The sequence below is a fragment of the Dendrobates tinctorius genome, unplaced genomic scaffold, assembly GCF_039654945.1.
Source record: "Dendrobates tinctorius isolate UK_male_01 unplaced genomic scaffold, ASM3965494v1 ptg000104l, whole genome shotgun sequence".
NCBI classification, from domain to species: Eukaryota; Metazoa; Chordata; class Amphibia; order Anura; family Dendrobatidae; genus Dendrobates; species Dendrobates tinctorius.
In genome coordinates, this window is record NW_027361772.1 from 4709294 (window position 1) to 4732055 (window position 22762).

Sequence of the window (22762 nt, forward strand, 5' to 3'; positions counted from 1 at the left end):
CCAAATAATGCAAAGAAAACAAGTTCATAATCATTTAGAAACAACAATACTAATGTTTTAACTCAGGAAGAGTTCAGAAATCAATATTTTGTGGAATAACCATGATTTTTAATCACAGCTTTCATGCGTCTTGGCATGCTTTCCACCGGTCTATCACACTGCTTCTGGCTTAATTTTAAGCATTTCTTTGTTTGATGGCTTGTGACTTTCCATCATCCTCTTGATAACATTCCAGAGGATTTCAGTGGGGTTAAGGTCTGGAGAATGGGCTGCCCATGACAGGGTTTTGATGTGTTGGTCTCTTAATTTTTGCCAGAGCTGTATTTTTTTTCAGACCCAATCACTTTTGTGCCAAACCAAACAAGAGTAGGACATGTCTCCACTGTTTTCTCTTGCGTGGACCCTCTGTACAAATGCAACTGCTTAAATGACCCTACAGGTCAATGGTTTCGGGGTCCTCACTAAGAAACTGCTTGTCTATGATTGTGTTTTGAGGATTACTTGTATTTTTTTTTTGCCAAGGACCGTTCTGTGAAGGAATAAATAGGATACTAGTCATACAGTGAAATGGAGCCAATTTGTATTCACACTCTGCTGAGCCAACTCTGAGTTATTGCAGCCTTCATGTTACAGCCTGTTGCATGAACTCGCATGTCTAAGTTTGAGAAGACCGATCTGCTATTATATTAATTTTTATTTCTATATCACCAACATATTCCGCAGCACTTTACATTAGAGGGGACGTGTACAGACAATAAAGACATAGCAGAGTAACCCCAAATCCGACACATACCAAGAGGAGTGAGGCCAGTGCTCACAAGCTTACAATTTGAGGAAAAAGGAGATTCCCCCCCCCCCCCCAAAAGGTGAAGGGTAAAAAGTTTGTGTTGTGTGGTCCAGTCATCAATATAAACGGGGTTAGAGAAGTGGAGCAGCTCTTGAAAAGTCTTGGAGGTGGGAGTTTCGGATTATTGAGGATATTAATCTTAGGTCGTTAGCGGAACAGAGTCACAGGTTCGGAGGTAGATGAGGGAGGAAATGTTTGGTGGTACAAAACTGTGGAGAGCAATGTGGGTGAGAGTGATAAGTTTATATTGGACTCTGCAGTGGATGAGCAACCAGTGCAATGGCTGGCACAGGGAAGAGGTGTCGGTTTAGTGGCTGGAGAGGAAAATGATCCTGGTTGCTGCATTCAGGACGAATTGGAGATGGGGGAACGTTTAGTAAGAGGGAGACCGATTTAGTAGAGTTGCAGTCAGTAGTCCAGATAAGAATGCATAAGAGCTACAGTAAGAGTTTTTAAGAGTCAAATGTAAGAAAAGGTCAAATTGTAGAGATGTTTTTGAGGTGTAGGCGACATGGACGGATGTAGGGGAGTGAAGGAAAGATCGAAGTCCAATATGACCTCAACACATTTGGCGTGCTGCAGGGGAGTAATGGTAGAAATGCACACGGAAATGGCAATATTGGGTTTGGGAAGGTAAATGAAAGGACAAAATCTAAGCAGTTCAGGTTTGAACAGATTCAGTTTTAGATAGTGAGGACATGATGTTCGAAACAGCAGAAAGACAATCACTAGTATTTTGTAGCAATACAAGGGTGATGTCAGGCGACTTTATAATTGGGTGTCATCAGCATAGAGATGGTGCTGACATCCTATAAATGTCGTTGTGTTAATTAAGAAAAATATAGATGTCTCATGAGCAGCAGTGATTTTATAAGAGCTGTCGTACCAGCATGCATACCACAGAGATTTGTGTTTCCGTATGGCACTTTGTGTATCTATTCTCACGTTAATGGATTTTTCCAGTTTGGGGGGAAATTCCGTCCCCTTGTTACGGGGTTTTTCTAGGAGTTTGATAATATACGGTAGGTTTTCTTTCTATCAAAGTTGTCAATTCGTGTCGAGTTCTGTAATTTGATGCACAGATTTTCTAATAATACGTTATGGTGGAACATGGCTGTTTCCGGGTTAAAAGTTTGTGTTTTCTTTCATAGTTTTGTTAAATTGCTGAGATCCGGCCATTCCTTCTGCCTTGCCTGAGAATTTGGGAAACCCGTGTGACCATGTATTTACCTGAAGAGGAGACTACTTTCCCTTAGGTCATTTTTGTGAATGTGGGTCGACTAGTTACATGAGACGGATTATATTCATGGGATGGTATCTCTAGATCACTGCGTGTATAGCTCCCTGGCTTTTTGACTGCAGGGCGACTTGATCAATAGATAATTTGGGAACATCAGGACTTGCCTGTATTTCTGAAAATTTCAAGACTGCTTCTAGTCTTGTGCTCCATTGGTGCTTCCGCCTGAAAAATTGGATCTGTATGGAACCACCAGAGCGAGCATGGACTTTAAGGGTATGTGCACACGTTGCAGATTTGCCTGCGGAATTTTCTGCACAGAATCTGCATCTCTTGGCAGAAAAGGCAGGTAAAAATCCACCCGGATTTGATGCGTTTTTTTCATGCAGATTTGTATGCGAATCCTTCCTGACAAAAACGCTGCGGATCAGCATCTAAATCTGCAACGTGTGCACACAGCCTAAGTCACTTTATGCTCTCTGTGGCCTGTCTTGGCAATGTTTTCCTTCTTAAAGCATGCATGAGTAAGTCGCCTACCTCAAGAAGGCACTGCCAAAACGGAGGCCAAATAGAGCATAGTGACGGTATTCCCATCTCCAATATACTATGCCAATATGTAGTGGGTATAGTAGTAGTAACATTAGCAAATACCTCCAAATAGAAATGTATGATTCTTCTGATTAGCTATGTTGGTTACCCCATGTGCAGGGCATTGCAGTAGCTTGGGTATCCATGGTTACTCATATGGTGACAACTGTTAGTGGTCATAACCATGGATATCTAAGCTACTGCAATGCCCTACACATGGGGAAAGCAGCATAGCTAATCAGAAGAACTGCACTATATTTCTAATCCAAGGTATTTTGCTAATATTATTGTTACACCTTCTACATATTGCAATATAAACTTGGAGATGGGAATACGGATAGGATCTTGGAGATAGGAATACCCCCTTAAAGTCAATGGTCCCATTGGGGATCCGATTAGAACATTTTAATTTTACTTATTTCAGACTGAAGCCCCGACTGTGTGTGGCAAAGATCCAATGAGAACTAGGTCTTCCAGGGATGTTATGCTCAGACATTTGACCTAATGGTGCTAGTGAATTAATATTTTTGGCCAAAATAGATGCACCTTGCTGCTTGTTTTTTGTGTTGGTGATGTGTTTTTTTTTTTTTTTTTCTTTTTCTCGTTCTGATTATATAATGAAGCACTATCACAGATCAGACCAGAGGAGCTTTTGCACCAATGTCACACTATGTGAATGCTGCTTGTGCGAGGGGCTCACCAGCTGACCCGCTTATGTAATCCTACGACAAATGTCCTTAGTTTTCTCTGTTCTAGATTGGATTGTAAAAGCTGAAACGGGTGGAGCTGTCCGATTCTCACCCGTCCCTCTGTGCCCGTAGGCTCCTCTGCTACATAAGATTATACACACCTACAAATTTTAATTGCGTCACACTAGCCAGTGAGTAAAAATAAATCACAATCTTTATTAAAAACTATTAATCATAATAACCACAAGGTACAATAAAAAAAAAAGATATGAGTCACTCAGGATAAGGCTGCATCACCGGAGCGACGTGTGCAGGGATAAATATAATGTCATACAGATATAGCATGTGTTGTAATGCACAGAGCTGTTTCCAGTGAATAATGAAGTGTGCCGGTAAGATTAACAGCAGGAACTGTCATGTGGTCGCAAGGTTGCCTTACAGCGCCAGGGTCTTGGGGTTAATTCCCACCAAGGACAACATATGCAAAGGGTTTGTGTGTGTGCATGGATTTCGGCCAGGTGCTTTTAGTTCATCCCCCTTCTCTCCAAAGAAATATGTAGGGAATTTTAGATTGAGCCCCAATGGGGACAGTGATAATGAGGGCCGTGAAGTTATATGGAAGTCAAGAGTGTAGTTACTCGGAGTATTGAGTATGTGCTTTGTGGAGGTGAACCTACATGTGTGCCCGAGGGGTATGTGTTTTGGAGTGAAGATGACTGTCGAATTGTCCACACAATCCTCACCCACCATCGGTAATAAATGTCCTACGTTGCCTCCGTCCCTCTCATACCTAGCGCAGATGTGGAAAAGTTAAATTATTCTCCATATGTCTCAGGAGCCCGTGTTTTAAGTTGGGCTGTGTGGCTTTAAGATGAGCATCCATTTGTGGATGGCGGTTTTTGGAGTGGTGGTGGGGGGGAGTATGCGCTAATCTTCGTGAAGGTGTAATCCCTCTGGAATGAGTTCTGTTTGCTCACCTTGTTTTCTTAGGAGATGGGAGAAGGGGGTGGGTGGAAACTGAAGTAGGGGGATATACAACTAGATTATTAGGCCTTGTCCTACCCTCCCAGTACAATTTTACACTGCTTTTTTCCTGGGAATGTGGGGCTGAGGAGCTATGTGCGTTGACCCTTAAAATAAAAGTCCATGTGACCTCATATGCATTGTTGATCTCTCACAATTTTTTAGACATGTTCATTCAGGTACAAAAGCCAAGTCTGGGAAAGAAGACCTTGTCGTGGGCTCTTAATAAAGAGCTACGGCTCAGGATAGTCATAATTATGGCAGCTGAAGTTAGTGATAGATATGCCTTGTCTGTGAGGGACGTTGTGCACTTGTCACACATTGTTTGGCTGGAGTGTAGATGGCTTGGCAGACTGGAATTGTGACTTTACAGAACCTTAGGTTGAAGGTCTGACCAAATGTGTGAAAAAGAGCCATCATCCTCAGGCCTGTGGAGTCTGTCTCCATTTTGTTGAAGTTGGTATAAAATGGACAGACTCCTAAAATAATAAATTGCAGGATGTGCTGTAAATTTTTTCATAAGAATCTGGGAAAGTTACAAAATGTTTTTATTCCTAATCTAGGCTTTTAGTGGAGATGAATCTGTGCTTCACTTGATGAATATGCTCCAGTAGTGAGGCAGTGCGGTGGAGACCGAATCGGGGGAAATTGAGGAGTCGGAGGTTTGGCTTACCGACTCCAGAGCCCTCAAGTAATTAGTGACTACGCCAGTTATTAATCCCACATATATATGGAAAGGTTTCTGGAGGATCACAGAACTTGAGGTTTCAGATAAAGTAGTGATCATGAGAGAAGAGAGAGAAGACTTCTTCACTGAGCTCCTATTCATGGTTCTGGTGATGATGAATTTTTGAGTCTGTCCTTTCCTAACCTGAAATGGCTGCTTACAGGGAAGGAGCAAGAACTTGTAACCAGCTACACAACAAGTGGAAAATATACATTTTAGATTTTTTTGTTTTTTAATCCACACTGTATCATGGTGGTCTTTACAGCAGCCTGCAAACGCCCTACAGGGCCTGCCCGAGTGAGAGTTAACACTGCCCTCTCCTATTGGAGCTGTAAGGAGGGGTCTGGGGTTCCCTGTTTGTATTTTTGTCTCTTTGCCAGATTTGGGGACTCCCCCTCTCTACCCGGTTCTCTTTCATCCAGCGCTCTGTAAGCCGCATCAAAGGCTGTGCCGGAGGAAACATCACCATGAGTGGGGTCAGGAGAAGGCTGTCTGCAATCCCAAATACAGCCGTGCCACCTTGCACTTGGCTTGCACCGTGTACGCCGCTTTTTATAGATTGGTGGGGTGGGGGGATAGATGAGAACATTTCTAGTAGTTATTTCAGTACCTAAATTAAAGTTAACCTGTGACCCCCTCTGGCTATTTATTTTCGACTCTTGAGTTCCCTTATGTACCGTGCTGTAGTCATGTTTGCTTGCCTAGGTTTGCACCTTCAGTCATTTTCTGTCTGGGAAATCCCATACTGTACAACATGTGACTGCCATAAAGATGAAACAACATGAAGGTGAAGATTGGTGCCGCGTTTTCAGTTTACAATTGGACATCGATGCACAATCACTAAATTCCCTTCAACTCTCTAAGGCTGGTTTCACATTAGCGTTTTTTAGCGCAGCGCATCGTGCGCGTCCATGCGCATGCGCCATGCTCCCCTATGTTTAACATGGGGGTGCATGGACTACAGTTTGTATGCGTTTTCGTGCCCATGCGTTTTTTTGTAGTGTGCGCCGGACGCAACCTGTGTTTAAAAAAAAAAAAACCGAACGCGCCAAAAGAATACATTACAGTCTATGGTAGTGCAGGCGTGCGCATGAACATGCGCACACCTGCATTTAAAATCGCATGCGTTTTAAGAGTTAACATGGCTAGAAACGCATGCGCCTAAAAAAAGCAAACGTGTGCAAAACGCATGATGCCTTTTTTGCACGCGTTTCTATTGCGCACGAAGCGCAGCGCTAAAAAACGCTAATGTGAAAGTAGCCTTATACCTAGAGGAGTAGGAAGACTGGACATTCTGGGATCTGTGGTTTTGTGCTGTTGTAGGTGACCTACGACAATGCCAATCATCCATTATACTTGGTTCACGCTGGTCTTCTGTGAGAATTCATTAATTCAGTTGGGTCAATTGTGAATAATAGTACGACTGTGATTGAGCACATTACCCATATTTTAGTTTTTGGTGCAGATCACTTGTAAGGTTTAACTTCACACAGGATCTTTAAGAAGAAATGTAAGGGAAAAAAAACACATCGAAGATGAGGGAGCTTTGAAAAATGACTTCCCAACACTAACGGGAGTTGTTTATGGTATATGTGGTCGCCAGTGGTTAATAGCAGCAAAACCTTTAACAAGCTGCAATGTTATGAGACTATTGAATTTGTACTGAGAAATTGGAGGCGTAAAAGAGGTTATTCTCAAAAGGTAAAAGGTTTTGCCACTACTTTATTGATAGCCTATCTTTATCGCTTACCACCAGCAATTGGTATGTTATCCCCTATCCAATGGATAAAGCATAACAGTGGTTGGCCGCTACTTTATTGATGGCCATCTACATTTGATCGGTGAGGAGTCTGACACCAGGCAACCCCGCTAATCAGCTGTTGCCAGCACTGGTGGCAAGTGGAAGTTCCTGAATGTGATGGGAGCACAGCAGCTTTCATTACTATGGTGGCCATGGCCGGGGACTGCAGATCCATACAATATGCAAGTAATCTGCAGTACATGGCTGTTACCACTATAGCTTTGATGGAGATGCTGTTGTTCAGCAGCTTTCAAGAATTTCCGACCGCTGCTAGTAACAGCTGATTGGTGGGGGTGTCGGGGGTTGCACCCCCCCACCCATCAGATATTGATAGCTTGTCCTAAGGATAGGCCATAAAAAAAAGTAGTGGTCAAACTCTGTTTATTCATTGGGTAGGTGATGTCTTGCCAATTGCTGGAGGTGGGTGGGGATGACCACTAGGCTTCTAGTCTCGAATGTAGTGGAGGTTCACATGCTCTCGTCATTCCATTCTTTGACTATTGGACTGCTGTGCCCTGCTTACTTCGGCTGGCAGTCCTGTTGACCATAAATGAGGATGGAGCATGCGCACTTCCTCTCCATTCATGACTGGTCACTGGTGAGCACAGGTTCCAGAGCCCTGATCTTGGGATTGTGGGGTCTTCCAGGAATCTGACCTCCAGCCATCAGCAGGTTGTGCCCATTATCCGCAGTCCCATTTAATTACCTGGAAGACCTGCTGACTGCGCCAAGATCTAAAGGTCTGAACCCAAAGAGCCAAGAAGAGCCCTTTAAACTGGCCATACACATTGAATGGCTGTCAACCTAACAATGCTTTGGTTGATCGTTTGACCGGCAGTAATCTCGGATGACTCCTGCATACACAGGAGCATTTATTCTATTAAGACATATCACCCTCCCTTATGATCGCCCATCAGCCAGCTCCCCCATATACAATAGCTCTTCAGCCGAATCTGTCGATATCAGCAGGTTCAGCCTACGTTAGTCTAATGGTATGTGGGCCTTTAGGTGGCTTCATTTTAGCATACGATGGGGGAACCTCCGCTCAAATACTTGATGACGTGCTGAAAGATATGAGGGCAAACCTTTCACTGAGACCTGTCTTGCCAATTTCGGCCCTCAGGGCTATTTCCATCAGTCCACCAACTGGCCAACCTGTTAACCTGAACTGAGACTTTATCTAGGCCTAGCCTATTGTGGAAGCCATCTTCCTTCCCGTTGGTTGCTCCATCTTCTGAAGTCGGTTCTGTGGAAGGTGACTGGAGGACTTATCTTTCTGAGGCCATCCATGGCATGGCCCTCTGGTCGCTCCATCTTCTGAAGTTGGTTCCGTGGATGGTGACTGTAGGACTTTTCTTTCTGTGGCATGGCCCTCTTGGGAGTACACACCATTATAACTTTTAGGAAGACTTAGCAGCATATAGCAGCTTTGTGTAACTGCATCCCCTCCCTGAGTCTCCCTCACTCTCTCCTTTTTCCACAGCTATAGGTCTAAGCCCAGCCAAAGTAAACATCCCCCAGGGCAGCAGTGACTGGGAGACTGTGCCACCGATGGGGGTGGGGGTGAGGAGGCGGGCAGAGCAGGGGATGGAGGGGGAGGCTGGGAGGGGAAGCATTCCTGCAGGCTATAGCAAAGAAAACAATTCAGCATTAAGAAATCTGTCTGCATGTTACTGTCTGTATAGCTGTCTGTTTAGAGCACTGCTGGTTCCTGTGAGCAAATATCCACCGGTGCACAGGGAAAAGTGCAAATGTATTGAGCTTTGTTTGCAGTTTTGCTTAATATTTACACAATTTCTACTTGGGACAAGTTTGCACTGCTTGCATTTTTTGGCACTCTGGATAGATTCTTGTGAGCCCTCATTAAGTTACATGCATTACTTTCAGGTCAGTGCTTAGGAGTGTTGCAAAGCCGACTTAGAACAGCGAGTCTTCACAAGTAACTAACACCACAAACTTACCCGCAGTCCTATGTAAAGGGGGAAAAAAAAAATTGGATTGTGACGTTCTACTTTATGACAATGCCACCCTGATGCAAGAACTACAGAAGAATTTCAGAAGAAAAGCATTGTCACAATGGCAGACTGATCTATTGACCATAAAAGCACTTTGTCCTGGGAAACTTTTCTTCCCTCTAATAATGGCCATATGGAAAATGGATAAATCTGGAGTAGTTGCAGCAAATGAGAATCAACACTGCCATGTCTGTATCAGTGGTGGATAGGTGTTGGGTACACTTAAAGGGGGCATGTCATAAAGTCAGTTATTTCACTCCTCTTATTACCGCTGTTCCTCTGAGTATGTGTTTTTTGTTATTTTAAAATCCACCATAGAGCTCAAGCGATATGGGCATTTTTTTATTGCTATTTTTATGCTTCTCCTTAAAGGGGCGTTACTCACAGGGTTCCCTGGGGGTGTGTATTTAGGTTGCTCTGCATGATTACCCTGTTAGCCATGCCCCCTTGTAAAGTCCATTCTAAATGACACTAAATAAAAGGCTCATAACTCTAGAACCCTATGGCGGATTTAAAAAACAAACAAACTTTATTCCTGCTGTTTCCACAATTTTTAAGACCAAAAATTGGTCACCGTATTGACCTGGTAACATATCCTCTTTGAAAGGATATGTTGCAGATGTTTGCATACACTGATGCTCTAGGGCAGTGTTCTCCACCCTGTGGCAATCCAGCTGTCAAACTACAACTTTCATCGTGCCCTGACAGCCACATGTTTGGAAAAAGCTCGAGAGCACTGCTTTGGGGATTACAAATGGTGTAGCAGACATGTCCTTGTGTAATAATAACTTTCATTTCTATAGCGCCAACATATTCCGCAGCACTTTACTTTACGGAGGGGACATGTACGGACAATAAAGACCTTACAGGATAACACAACTCCGATACCAAGAGGAGTGAGGACCCTGAGCGCAGGCTACAGTCTGTGAACACAAGTTCACGTTTATGCAGAAAATCAACTTCTTAATTCGCCATGGTGTGTACATGTTGCTTGCTTAAGTCAATGGCAAACCTAGGAGTCACAGTGGTGGTGTCAGAATCGTGTCCATATCTCCCTGATAGGACATAAATTGGGTTTTGCCGAAATCCTGCACACGTGCCGCCGCTTGTGTGCTCTGGGAATGCACGTGGGCTTGATTATGTTGGCCTGATACTGCCGAGGAGCTGCATCATTATAGGATCCAGCCGGAGCATACATGATGGCCAAATGACGTCAAGGAAAGCATGACAGAAGCGCCAATAGCCAAATGGCGCCAAGGAGGGTATGACTCAATCACAATTGGATCTGGGGCACACATGATTCTAGGAGGGCACGATTAAGTCACCCTGGGACCTAGTGCACACACAGTGGCCAAATGATGCCAAGGAGGGCATTACTGATTCGCCATGGGATCTGGGGCACACATGACGCAAGGAGGATGCGACTAAATCGCCATGAGATCTGGGGCACACATGATGCAAGGAGGATGTGACTGATTCGCCATGGGATCTGGGGCACACATGACGCAAGGAGGATGCGACTAAATCGCCATGGGATCTGGGGCACACATGACGCAAGGAGGATGCGACTGAATCGCCATGGGATCTGGGGCACACATGATGCAAGGAGGATGAGACTGAATCGCCATGGGATCTGGGGCACACATGATGCAAGGAGGATGTGACAAAATCGCCATGGGATCTGGGGCACACATGATGCAAGGAGGATGCGACTGAATCGCCATGGGATCTGGGGCACACATGATGCAAGGAGGATGAGACTGAATCGCCATGGGATCTGGGGCACACATGATGCAAGGAGGATGCGACTGAATTGCCATGGGATCTGGGGCACACATGATGCAAGGAGGATGCGACTGAATCGCCATGGGATCTGGGGCACACATGATGCAAGGAGGATGCGACTGAATCGCCATGGGATCTGGGGCACACATGATGCAAGGAGGATGCGACTGAATCGCCATGGGATCTGGGGCACACATGATGCAAGGAGGATGCGACTGAATCGCCATGGGATCTGGGGCACACATGATGCAAGGAGGATGCGACTGAATCGCCATGGGATCTGGGGCACACATGATGCAAGGAGGATGCGACTAAATCGCCATGGGATCTGGGGCACACATGATGCAAGGAGGATGCGACTAAATCGCCATGGGATCTGGGGCACACATGATGCAAGGAGGATGCGACTAAATCGCCATGGGATCTGGGGCACACATGATGCAAGGAGGATGCGACTAAATCGCCATGGGATCTGGGGCACACATGATGCAAGGAGGATGCGACTAAATTGCCATGGGATTTGGTGGGGCACACATGATGCAAGGAGGATGCGACTAAATCGCCATGGGATCTGAGGGGCACAAACAATGGCCGAATGCCTATGCCAAGTTGTCAATATGCATGCACAGGATTTCGGTTTGCTTAGCAGTGATGTTAGAAGACCAGGAAGTCACTTGTGGAAATATGGGACACCATGACGCTCCATCACTTGGCTCCTCTTGGATAGTTACCTGAAGCGTTCCAGCGACACTTTTTTAAATGAAACTGGTGGCAGGTTCCTTTTACTAATACGACCATTGATGCATAAATGAATATGCACCATATAACCACAGAGGAGCCGCTGTGACACTGATGTATCTGATCAATAGGCAATGTGCGAATAACAACTTATCGTACTCGGATACTTGCCACCGGCTAGACATAGCCGGCTCTGCGATAACGAGCCAACTACTCCTTTATCACAGGAACTGTTCCATTAAGCTTTTTTAGCCCCTTGCTTTCTGAAGATATTTGCTTATCTGTATGAAAGAGGGTTTAAAATTGGAAATCTGTTTTTAGTAAAGGCTAGGGGGGGGGGGAGCATGTCAGAGGGGGTCTGATGGGGGGCGACAATGCCATTTGTCTACTCGAGTTCTGGAAATTGTCATGGGGAACAATAAGGACATTTCCTGCTGGATTCCAGTCACTCCGCAGGCCTGCAGAACCCTCACCCTTCCCCCAAAACACCCACACAGAACTCTCCAGAGTGGGAGCAGGCCTGGCACGATGCGGGCCTAGTCTAAACTGGGCATGGGCCCTTTCTTTTAGGTTCCAGCATGGAAAGGTTAATAAACTTTTTAGCAGCTTGTGCTGGAAGGAGGCTGTAATGTGGTGGCTGCTGTGAGGAGAACAAGGTCTCCAGTCACTCAGGATGAAGTGGAATCTCACAGCTGGACCTTGTCTTGCTCTCTGTTGGTTTTACTGCCCTAGTTTTCTTTCTCCCATGTAAACATTCCCGGGATCCTCCAGGATTTATATCTGCCCATGCCGGCAGTTTCCTGCTACCCCCCTGCCCTACACCAAATCCTTAAATCCTCACCAGCACTGGAGCATCTGTAGGAGGAGGACGGGTCAGATTTCCTCCATAGACAGCTTTACAGGCAGCTAATTTGACAAATGGACTCTCTCATTACCTCATTTTTATTCCCTTTTGACAAGAAGACATATACATTTTTTTTTTTGGTTTTCACAGAGGAGAAAAAAATAAAAGTCCATAAAAGTATGACCGGCTTTGTCATTTATATGGTTAAGAGATAATGAAGGAAAATCTGTGTAATGGGTTTGATTACTTCCCATTGGGATCTGCCCCTCCGGGAAGCCATGACTGATGTCATAGCATGTATACCTAGCACATGGTGATCAAATGTGGGGTCTGAGTTATTCCCCAGAACATTTTAAAACCTGTGAGTGATGCTTATGTTATTTTTTTTATATGCTTTACACATGCTGGTGATTAAAGACTCAATCCCACCACACCCATAGACTTCCTATACTCCAAATTTCTCCACCATACAGATTACTACTCTGTGACAATAGTTCAGGCTATTTCGTGTGTGTGTGTGTGTGTGTGTGTGTGTGTGTGTGTGTGTGTGTGTGTGTGTGTGTGTTGACCATGGCCGCCCCTATTTTCACATTTCTAGCAAGTTTTTCCTATGTAGTCTGCTAGAACAGCGCCATCTAGATGGTCTTCAGGATAATTACCACTATCGGGAATGTTCATCTGCACATCTTTATTATTCTTATTGCTGGGCTATATTTTAAATGACTTTTTTCTATTTTTCTTTTATAGTATTTACAGATGAAATGGCCTTTATTAGATGCCCCCAGTACTGCTGGGTTGAAGGATGCCAGGTCGCCGTCGCCTGCTCACCTGGTGAGTATCGTCTAGCGGTGAGATGCCATGCGGGTGAATATATTGGCTCGGATTGGTCCATATAATTTATGCTTGGAGACTTTAGGGTGTGTAATGGCCAAATATTCTATATTCTGATTTGGCTTTTATCCTAAGTCATATTACAAGACTCGTTAAAGGGTTGATTGTGACTTGTTGGATCGCTGCTTCCAACAGGTGGCGCTATAGAGTTCAAGTCCTCTTCTTCTCTGAATAATGGCCAAATAGATGTTTTGAAGGATGTCTGTCCTTAGACCTACGATACAGCACTGACCCATGCAGGTCCGATTCATCCCAATTATGTGAGTGGAGGAAGGCTATGAAATGAATTTACTTTCTCCCAATCACGTGTACAGTATGAAACCTCGCTGATCCCTCCATACACGGACCCATTGACTCTTGATTAGATGAGGTTGCAAGTTCTGACCATGTATGATCTGGACATGGGATATTAGGGTATTAACAACTTGGTGTGTCACATCTGTAGAGAGCTGAGGTTGCAGGCCAAGGTTTGATCTAACAGAGGGATTCATATCTTTGGCCCTGATTGAATCAGAGAACCTTGAGGCTTTCTTTTGATATATTTTAATACTTATCTCACATGTAAGAAGACAGATTTTTAACAGACTATCCTCTTTTAAACTGTCCCATAAAGACATATTAGAGATAAAATGGGTGAAAATGGAGTGGCAAGGGTCTGACCACTCAGACCCTTCCAATTTCAAAAACTGGTCCCGAAGTCGTTTTGTAGGAATTCTGGCGATGAGCATGTGAGACCACTGCTCCATTCACTGTCGCTGGAGAGGGGGTTGGACATCATCACTATTGTTCTAGTCACATAGGAGACATTGGGGCGCTCATTCTCAGCATCGGGGGTCCCAGTAGTCCCAAACGTATTTATTCTTTTGGATAGGTGATTTACAGTGGAGTTTGATATCTTCAAAATTTTCCATATTTTTTGCAAAAAGTGTGACCTAAAACTACATGAGAGCTAAACACAAGTCCTAAAGATAATGAGAACCTTATGAATCAAAAATTAGATTATTTATTTGTAATGGAACTCTACCACAGTGCTGCAGCTGAACAGCTTCAGATGCAATTAACCTGCAGATTGACTCCATATATGCAGGCTAATAGCATTTTTTTCACATGACAGGTTCCCTTTAAATCCTGTTCAGAGTAAATGAACATGGCGTCTTTTTAGGCGTATTCCACCTGATAAAGTGCCCCATAGAAATAACATATTGCAAAGTTTAGCAATGCTGTATACATGTTCGCCATCTTATGTCACATTTTTTTTTAACTGTTTCAGAATGAAAGTGTGTCATGCAGCAGCTATAGGGAGAAAGTGAAGTTATATTTCCCTTGCAGCCGCTTGCTTACAATCATTGAGACTGCAGCAGCGATCGCTCACTACAAAGTGAGAGCGGCTGTGATCGCTCCCAGACACGGTGGTTTGCAGTCTGCTCTGCGCATACAGTGGGTACAGAAAGTATTCAGACCCCTTTAAATGTTTCACTCTTTGTTTCATTGCAGCCATTTGGTAAATTCAAAAAAAGTTCATTTTTTTTCCTCATTAATGTGCTATGCAGTGCATCCCATGTTGACTGAAAAAAACAGAAATGTAGAAATTTTTGCAAATTTATTTAAAGAAAAACTAAAATCACACGGTCATAAGAATTCAGACCGTTTGCTCACTCATATTTAAGTCACATGCTGTCCATTTCCTTGTGAACCTCCTTGAGATGGTTCTACTCCTTCATTGGAGTCCAGCTGTGTTTAATTAAACTGATAAGACTTGATTTGTAAAGGCACACACCTGTCTATATAAGACCTCACAGCTCACAGTGCATGTCAGACCAAATGACAATCATGAGGTCAAAGGAACTGGCCAAGGAGCTCAGACAGAATTGTGGCAAGGCGCAGATCTGGCCAAGGTTACAAAAGAATTTCTGCTGCACTCATGTTTCCTAAGAGCACAGTGGCCTCCATAATCCTTAAATGGAGGAAGTTTGGAACCACCAGAAGTCTTCCTAGTCCTGGCTGTCCAGCAAAACTGAGAAGAGCCTTGGTGAGAGAGGTAAAGAAGAACCTCAAGATCACTGTGACTGAGCTCCACAGATGCAGTATGGAGATTGTGGAACTTTCTCCCAAGTCAACGATCACTGCAGACCTCCACCAGTCAGGCCTTTATGGCAGAGTGGCCTGACAGAAGCCTCTCGTCAGTGCAAGACATATGAAAGACTACATAAAGTTTGCTATAAAACAAGTGAAGGACTGCCAGACTATGAGAAATAAGATTCTCTGGTCTGATGAGACGAAGATAGAACTTTTTGGTGATAATTCTAAGCGGTATGTCTGGAGAAAACCAGGCACTGCTCATCACCTGCCCAATACAATCCCAACAGTGAAACATGGTGGTGGTGGCAGCATCATGTTATGGGAGTGTTTTTCAGCTGCAGGGACAGGACGACTGGTTGCAATTGAAGGAAACATTAATGCGGCCAAGTACAGAGATATCCTGGATGAATTCCTCTTCGAGTGCTCTGGACCTCAGACTTGGCAGAAGGGTCACCTTCCAACAAGACAAGCGCACAGCTGCTGTGAAAAACTTGTTGCATCATTCCCAAGAAGACTCATGGCTGTACTGGCTCAAAAGGTGCTTCTACTCAATACTGAGCAAAGGGTCTGAATACTTATGACCATGTGATATTTCAGTATTTCTTTTTCAATAAATTTGCAAAAATGTCTACATTTGTTTATTTTTCAGTCAAGATGGGGTGCAGAGTGTACATTGATGATAAAAAAAAATTAACTTTTTTGAATTTACCAAATGGCTGCAATGAAACAAAGAGTGAAAAATTTTAATGGGGTCTGAATACTTTCCGTACCCACTGTATATGCCACAGGGCAAGTTATCAAAGAGCTGGGCAGTGATTACAGCCGCTCTCGCTGTATAGAGTTGTGACTGTAACCTGCTCCATGAACCACCCCAACAATGAATGGAAGAGAGGGGCTGCAAGGAGGATAGAACATGCGTTTATTGTTCTCTTCTTCTGCAGGTAAATGGCGATTCTGGATGCAACAGGTGGTTTTTTTTTGTTTTTGTTTTTTTTTTAGGGTTTTTTTTGTCTTTAAATGAGAAAAACTTAATCCAATGTTACATGTCAGTGAATGACAAAAGTATGTGAACCCTTGCTGTGTGTCTGTTTTGACCACCTTGTACATCAATAACTTTATCTAAACGTTTCCAATAATGGTTGATTAGTCTTGCACATTGACTTAGGAGTTTCACAGATGATGTGCAATTGTTATGCTATTTTGCAGTGTTTTTCTTTCTCCAAACATAATGCTTCTCATTAAAACCCAAGATCTTTATTTATTGAACCCTCTGTCCACATAACTGTTCCAGTAGCATTCTGGCTTTTCCAAGTGATCTTTAGCCAACTGCGGACAGGCAGCAATGTTTTTGGAGAGCAGAATCTTTCTCCTTGCAATCCTGTTGTGCACACTCCCATTAGCTAATGCGAGAGAGGCCTTTAGTTGCTTAGCGTTTATCTTTGTGACCACACGACTTGCTCTTGGAGTGATTTTTATTGGTCGACTATTCAGAAGGTAATAATGTTCTTGAGTCTCTTCCATTTGTACATAATCTATCTAAAAGCATTGGGATTCCACCAATCCAGTCTGAGATTGTGTGGCTCTTTAATTTTTTTCTTTTTCCCCCAATCTTTTATAGCCTGGTGAGCATCAACCACTCTTCTTCTGAGGTTCTCCTAAATCTTCTTTGTTCATCTTACAATACACTTCCACAAACATGTATTGTGAAGATTAGACTGGCAGATCTAATATGTTTCTTATTTAAAAAAGAAAGTAATATTTTTGCCATGTTTTTGTTTAATCTGGTTTTCTTCATCGACTTTTAGAACTTGTGTGAAAATCTTATAACAAATATCTGTAGACATATGGAGGGAGCACTTGAGGGTCAGTGGTTAGCACTGTAGCCTTGGAACACTGGGGTCCTATGTTGACATCCAACCAAGGACAATATCTGCAAGGAGTTTGTATGTTCTCCCTGTGAGTGTGTAGGGTTTTTCAACTTTTAAGCAACACTGTAGGTAGTTTTTTTAAAGGGATTCTCATTATTTGTTTTTTTTCTTAACTCTTAAAATTGTACATTGCTCGTAAACTTTTTTTTTTTTTTTGCTTATTGCCCAAGTGTTACTTACCGGTCACCTCTGCAGTCTATCAGCGGCGGTCTGTCTTCTAGGCAAAGAGTGCACTCTCCCTTCTGTTAGAGCTTGTACGTACGCAGATTAGGCCAGTTGCACAACCATGCTGCTGGATTGAACTGTCACTCATTGAAAGTGCACTGCCACTACTGAACAGAAATTCAGGAGACAGGGAAAAGGTGCACTCCTGAAATTAGACATTTCCATTAAGCGATTTTTTTTTTTTTTTTTTTTTTTTTTTTTTTTTTCTCAAAGGGTTTTAAAAAATCTTCTATTGTGATCCTTAATAATGTCCCGTAACTTGGGTCTTTTCAGCTATGTTTGTGTAGACTGATCTTTGTTTAGATTGTAAATGGGGAAAAGTATTTTAATTATAGCAAGCGGTGTTGAATATAAATCAATTGTCAGAAAATGATGGATCATTATGAGACAGGACGATGTATAATTGAGGCTGAGTATGTACGCTGATTGTATGCACTGACAGGGCAGACATATATTCGTGCTCAGTCTTGCTGCACACCATGCACACACATACACGCATGCTTGCATAGCTTTACACGCTCGCTCATGCTTGCATCTAGATGTGTAAAATGTTTCTCGTCATACATGAGGCCCCTTTTGTTCCTCCTTTGTATACCTGTATTAGCACCTGGATTCCTGTCTATTCTTTTGGCATTAAGCTTTCAGCAGAGTGCTGAGCTGCTACTTAATGTAGGAGAGGGGGTAGAAGAATGGTTTTAGGGTGAGGCCCGACCTGCTCAGTGTCTGCCTCCCAAATACTAATGGAACCGTAATGGGGCTCCGTTAAGGGGGGAAAGTCCTGCAGATGGAATAGATTACTCGCTTGTTACAGGACTGCTTTATCAGTTTCTTGTGTTAATTTGGGCTAGTAAGAATCAACTTTTGTTTTTACGTTTTTAGCCTAATAACGATGTATGGACCTTTTTTTAAAAAAAAAAAAAAAAAAGTATTCCAGTTAGTCATCATCTGTTCTCTGGATTAGTGATGACTTCTTCTAAATCTATGGGAGGTTCAGTTTATTTTTACTAATTTATATAGTGTTAAATTCACCGCGCTCTACATGTTATCATCACAGTCCCTATCAGTATGTCTTTGGAGTGTGGGAGGAAAGCGGAGAACCCAGAGGGAACCCTCGAAAACCTGGGGAGAACATACAAACAAACCCCTTGCAGATGTTGTCCTTGCAGCGCTAGGGTTCAAATCGCACCAAAACAATGCTAATTTCTGAGCCACTGGGATGCCCTGCAGTTGATCGAATAGTCCTGCGGCCATGTTGGAAGTCTGTGACCACTGAAACAAAGCCCTATGAAAGTCATCTTGCATGCCAGAACCCCTTGTGCCTCTTCTAATTAGTAGGCCTAGCGCGACGTTATTGTTGCAACGTGACACATATATGACGTGGCGCCCAGCCTACTAGTCAGAAGATGTGCAAGGATGCTGGCAGGTAGGAGGTGGGCATGGCTCTGTTGAACTGTCACGGACTATCAATATGGTCGTTGGACTCTTTTATTGCAAATCTTTTAGCTCAACTCTAGCGGGGTGTCAAACGTTTCCCCTGCGATTCCAATCATTCTGTATGCGATTGCCAGAGATGGACTATTTATGTTCTGTCCACTAGTGTATTGTAGACCCCACTCCACCTTTTTGAAACTTTACCTTTTTTTTTTTTTTTTTTTTTTTTTTTTTTTTTCTTTAGTCAAACAAGGTGCCAGTTGTCCAGCATCCCCATCATATGCACCCTCTAACGCCCCTCATCACCTACAGCAACGACCGCTTCTCACCAGTCACGCCTCCTGGGCATTTGTCACCTGAAATAGATCCAAAGACTGGTAAGACTTCAGTTATTTTACAGTTTATTGAAATGTGTAGTTTTGTTTTTCTTTTTTGTTTAGTATGTCCCATTAAGCTTTCATGTTTACAGGCATCCCGCGCCCACCTCACCCGTCAGAGCTGTCCCCATACTACCCGCTGTCCCCAGGAGCTGTAGGACAGATTCCCCATCCGCTGGGCTGGCTGGTCCCACAGTAAGTGACTCCTCTATATTAGGATTATATGGCTTTGTATTGTTCCTGTAGGGCAGTTTGTTTCATTGACCTTTTGTCTCAGACAGGGACAACCTATGTATTCTATCCCTCCTGGTGGATTCAGGCACCCATATCCCGCGCTGGCAATGAACGCCTCCATGTCCAGGTATTCTACTATCCTGTCATACCTTCCCTCTTTTATCTACTCTTTCGTATAAAACAAAGGCCCCAACTTCTCACTTGCGGTTTAATTGTCTATTGTCCTTTTTTGTCTTGTGTTTTTTAGTTGTTTTTGTTTTGTCTTTTATTATATGTTTGACTTTGTAGCCCAAGAAATTGCACGTTCCACTAAAATGTCAGAAAAGTTGCACTAAAGTATCTGCAATACATAAAAATCAGTCCATTGTGGACTGGAGTATATTTATGCAAAAACTTCAACTTTTTAAATCACAATTGACGATCAGCTAAAAATATCTGGAAACCCCAAACCCTGCCCATAATGGCAAGCAAAGCAAAAACAGGCGAACATGTATAAAATAGAATTTAGTAAAGACTCAAATGAAAAACGCCAACAAATAAAAGTGCAAATGCAATAATGAATTGGTCTCTAACTTTTTTGTTTTTTGTTCCTCAGATTAAATTAATTTTCTTTCTGCAGTTTGGTTTCCAGCCGATTCTCTCCACACATGGTGCCCCCTCCTCACCACAGCTTGCATACCTCCGGGATACCTCACCCTGCCATAGTCTCGCCAGTTGTAAAGCAGGAGCCGTCCTCTGGACATCTCAGTCCAAATCTAAACACGTAAGTCTCTATGGGTGCTTTTACACTGGACAATAATTTGGAACAAATATTTCTAGAACCACACAGTTCCTGATTATCAGACTGTTTAATCAGGTTGACAAAAAAATGGAAACAGAATAAAATAAGATGTTTTTGAGAACTTTGTTTCCATTTTTTCACATGCATAAACCCCTGGAGTTACACACCTCGGCTGCTATTGATGAGGTTACTAATGGTTGTCTGAGGAATGTTCTGCTGGACTGAATGCATTTGGGCAAATTATCAAGATCTGCTGCTGGCAGCTCATTTGTAATTGTCAACCAATGAAATCTCAGATGTTCTAGATGGGAGACAAGTCCAGAGACACTGCAGACCATGGTAGCATGTTTAGGCCATGCAGGCTGCTTACAGTAGCATGATCAATGTGTGGCCTGATACTGTTGAGTTGAAAAACTGGTGAATAAAGAGACTTTGAAAATGCTGTTTCCATTTTTCCAGAAATTGCATATCATTACCATGTCTAATCATCCTGTTTTCCATAAATCCAGGCTTTTTTTTTTTTTTCCTTCTTGCTTTTGCAACTTCAATTTTGATGCATGTAAATGGGGCTGTCCATGTACAGCAGGATAAGATAGAGGCATTCTCTGAAGAGTCTGTTTCCAATCTCTATACAAATAGATTTTTTAGAAAAAGACCCTTATTTCAAAGCAAGTCCTGTAATTCCTACTAATCCCACTTACTGGTTCCATAAAAAAACAATGTTTTCATTGTTAATACAGGAGTTATGGGTCATTTTTGCAAGCATCATGCATGTATTGAGGATTTTTTTTTTTTTTTTTTTACCCTCTTGTCCTTTAGGAAATCCAGCATGTCTATTAAAAAGGAAGAAGAGAAGAAGCCACATGTTAAAAAGCCGCTGAATGCCTTTATGCTGTATATGAAAGAGATGAGAGCCAAGGTTGTAGCAGAGTGCACACTTAAGGAGAGTGCAGCCATCAATCAGATCCTTGGTCGTAGGGTAGGTGTTTCTTCATGTGGTCAGTGAAGCGTGAATACCGTGGTATGGTAGGTGAAGGCTGACTGTCATTTCCCCACAGTGGCACTCTTTATCGCGAGAAGAACAGGCCAAGTACTATGAGCTAGCCAGGAAAGAAAGGCAGCTTCACTCCCAGCTCTACCCAACCTGGTCTGCAAGAGACAACTATGTAAGTGTCCTCCGCATGGATCCTTCGACTCTACTGGGGATTCCTAGCGATTGTCTATCAAAATTAATTTTTTGTACACTAACTTGACCATACACATTAGATGAATGTTGGCTGAACCCGGCGATTTTTTTTTGGTAGGATCTACCAACCACCCAATCTGTATGGGGAGTGAAGATTTCCCCCACTCTTTGTCTGCAGATGGTTGGGAAAAGAAGGGTCTGCCATGTTGGATTTCAACACATCCGAACATGACTTCTGGATATGAGCTGGGCCCTCATTTATTAGCACGTGACACAAACTACACTGACAATATGGTCCAACTAAAATACTCCACGCTTTACTTTGGTGTTTAAATGGCCGCAGTTTTATTTAACCCCTTCATGACCCAGCCTATTTTGACCTTCATGACCTGGCCATTTTTTTGCAATTCTGACCAGTGTCCCTTTATGAGGTAATAACTCAGGAACGCTTCAACGCATCCTAGCGATTCTGAGATTGTTTTTTCGTGACATATTAGGCTTCATGTTAGTGGTAAATTTAGGTCGATTAAATTTTGCGTTTATTTGTGAAAAAAACGGAAATTTGGCGAAGATTTTGAAAATTTCACAATTTTCAAACTTTGAATTTTTATTCTGTTAAACCATAGAGAGTTATGTGACACAAAATAGTTAATAAATAACATTTCCCACATGTCTACTTTACATCAGCACAATTTTGTTAACACATTTTTTTGTTTTGTTAGGAAGTTATAAGGGTTAAAAGTTGACCAGCGATTTCTCATTTTTACAGCAAAATTTACAAAACCATTTTTTTAGGGACCACCTCACATTTGAAGTCACTTTGAGGGGTCTATATGGAAGAAAAAAGCCAAAAGTGACACCATTCTAAAAACTGCACCCCTCAAGGTACTCAAAACTACATTCAAGAAGATTATTAACCCTTCAGGTGCTTCACAGGAACTAAAGCAACGTGGAAGGAAAAAATGGACATTTTAATTTTTTCAACAAAAATTTTCTTTTAGCATCAATTTTTACATGGGTAACAGGATAAAATGGATCCTAAAATTTGTTGGGCAATTTCTCTTGAGTACACCGATGCCTCATATGTAGTCATAAACCACTGTTTGGGTGCACGGCAGAGCTCAGAATGGAAGGATCACCATTTGACTTTTTGAATGGAAAATATGCTGGAATATTTAGCGGTTGCCATGTCGTGTTTGGAGAGCCCCTGTGTGCCTAAACATTGGAGTTCCCCCACAAGTGACCCCATCTTGGAAACTAGACCCCCCCCAAGGAACTTATCTAGATGTGTGGTGAGCACTTTGAACCCCCAAGTGCTTCACAGAAGTTTATAACA

At 42.9% G+C, this 22762-nt stretch overlaps 1 protein-coding gene across 2 annotated transcripts in view; it reads left to right on the top strand.

The window, feature by feature from the left end:
* The window catches only part of TCF7L1 (transcription factor 7 like 1), a 60928-nt gene that overhangs the window by 26443 nt on the left and 11723 nt on the right, over positions 1–22762 (top strand). Inside the window, exons 4-10 of one of the 2 annotated variants that reach the window (XM_073588614.1) lie at positions 13042–13125; positions 19093–19225; positions 19303–19420; positions 19503–19586; positions 20079–20222; positions 21060–21219; positions 21299–21406. In XM_073588614.1, coding sequence (XP_073444715.1) covers positions 13042–13125; positions 19093–19225; positions 19303–19420; positions 19503–19586; positions 20079–20222; positions 21060–21219; positions 21299–21406 — 831 coding nt within the window. The remainder of the gene's footprint in view (positions 1–13041; positions 13126–19092; positions 19226–19302; positions 19421–19502; positions 19587–20078; positions 20223–21059; positions 21220–21298; positions 21407–22762) is intronic. The other variant, XM_073588615.1, reaches the window with a different exon arrangement.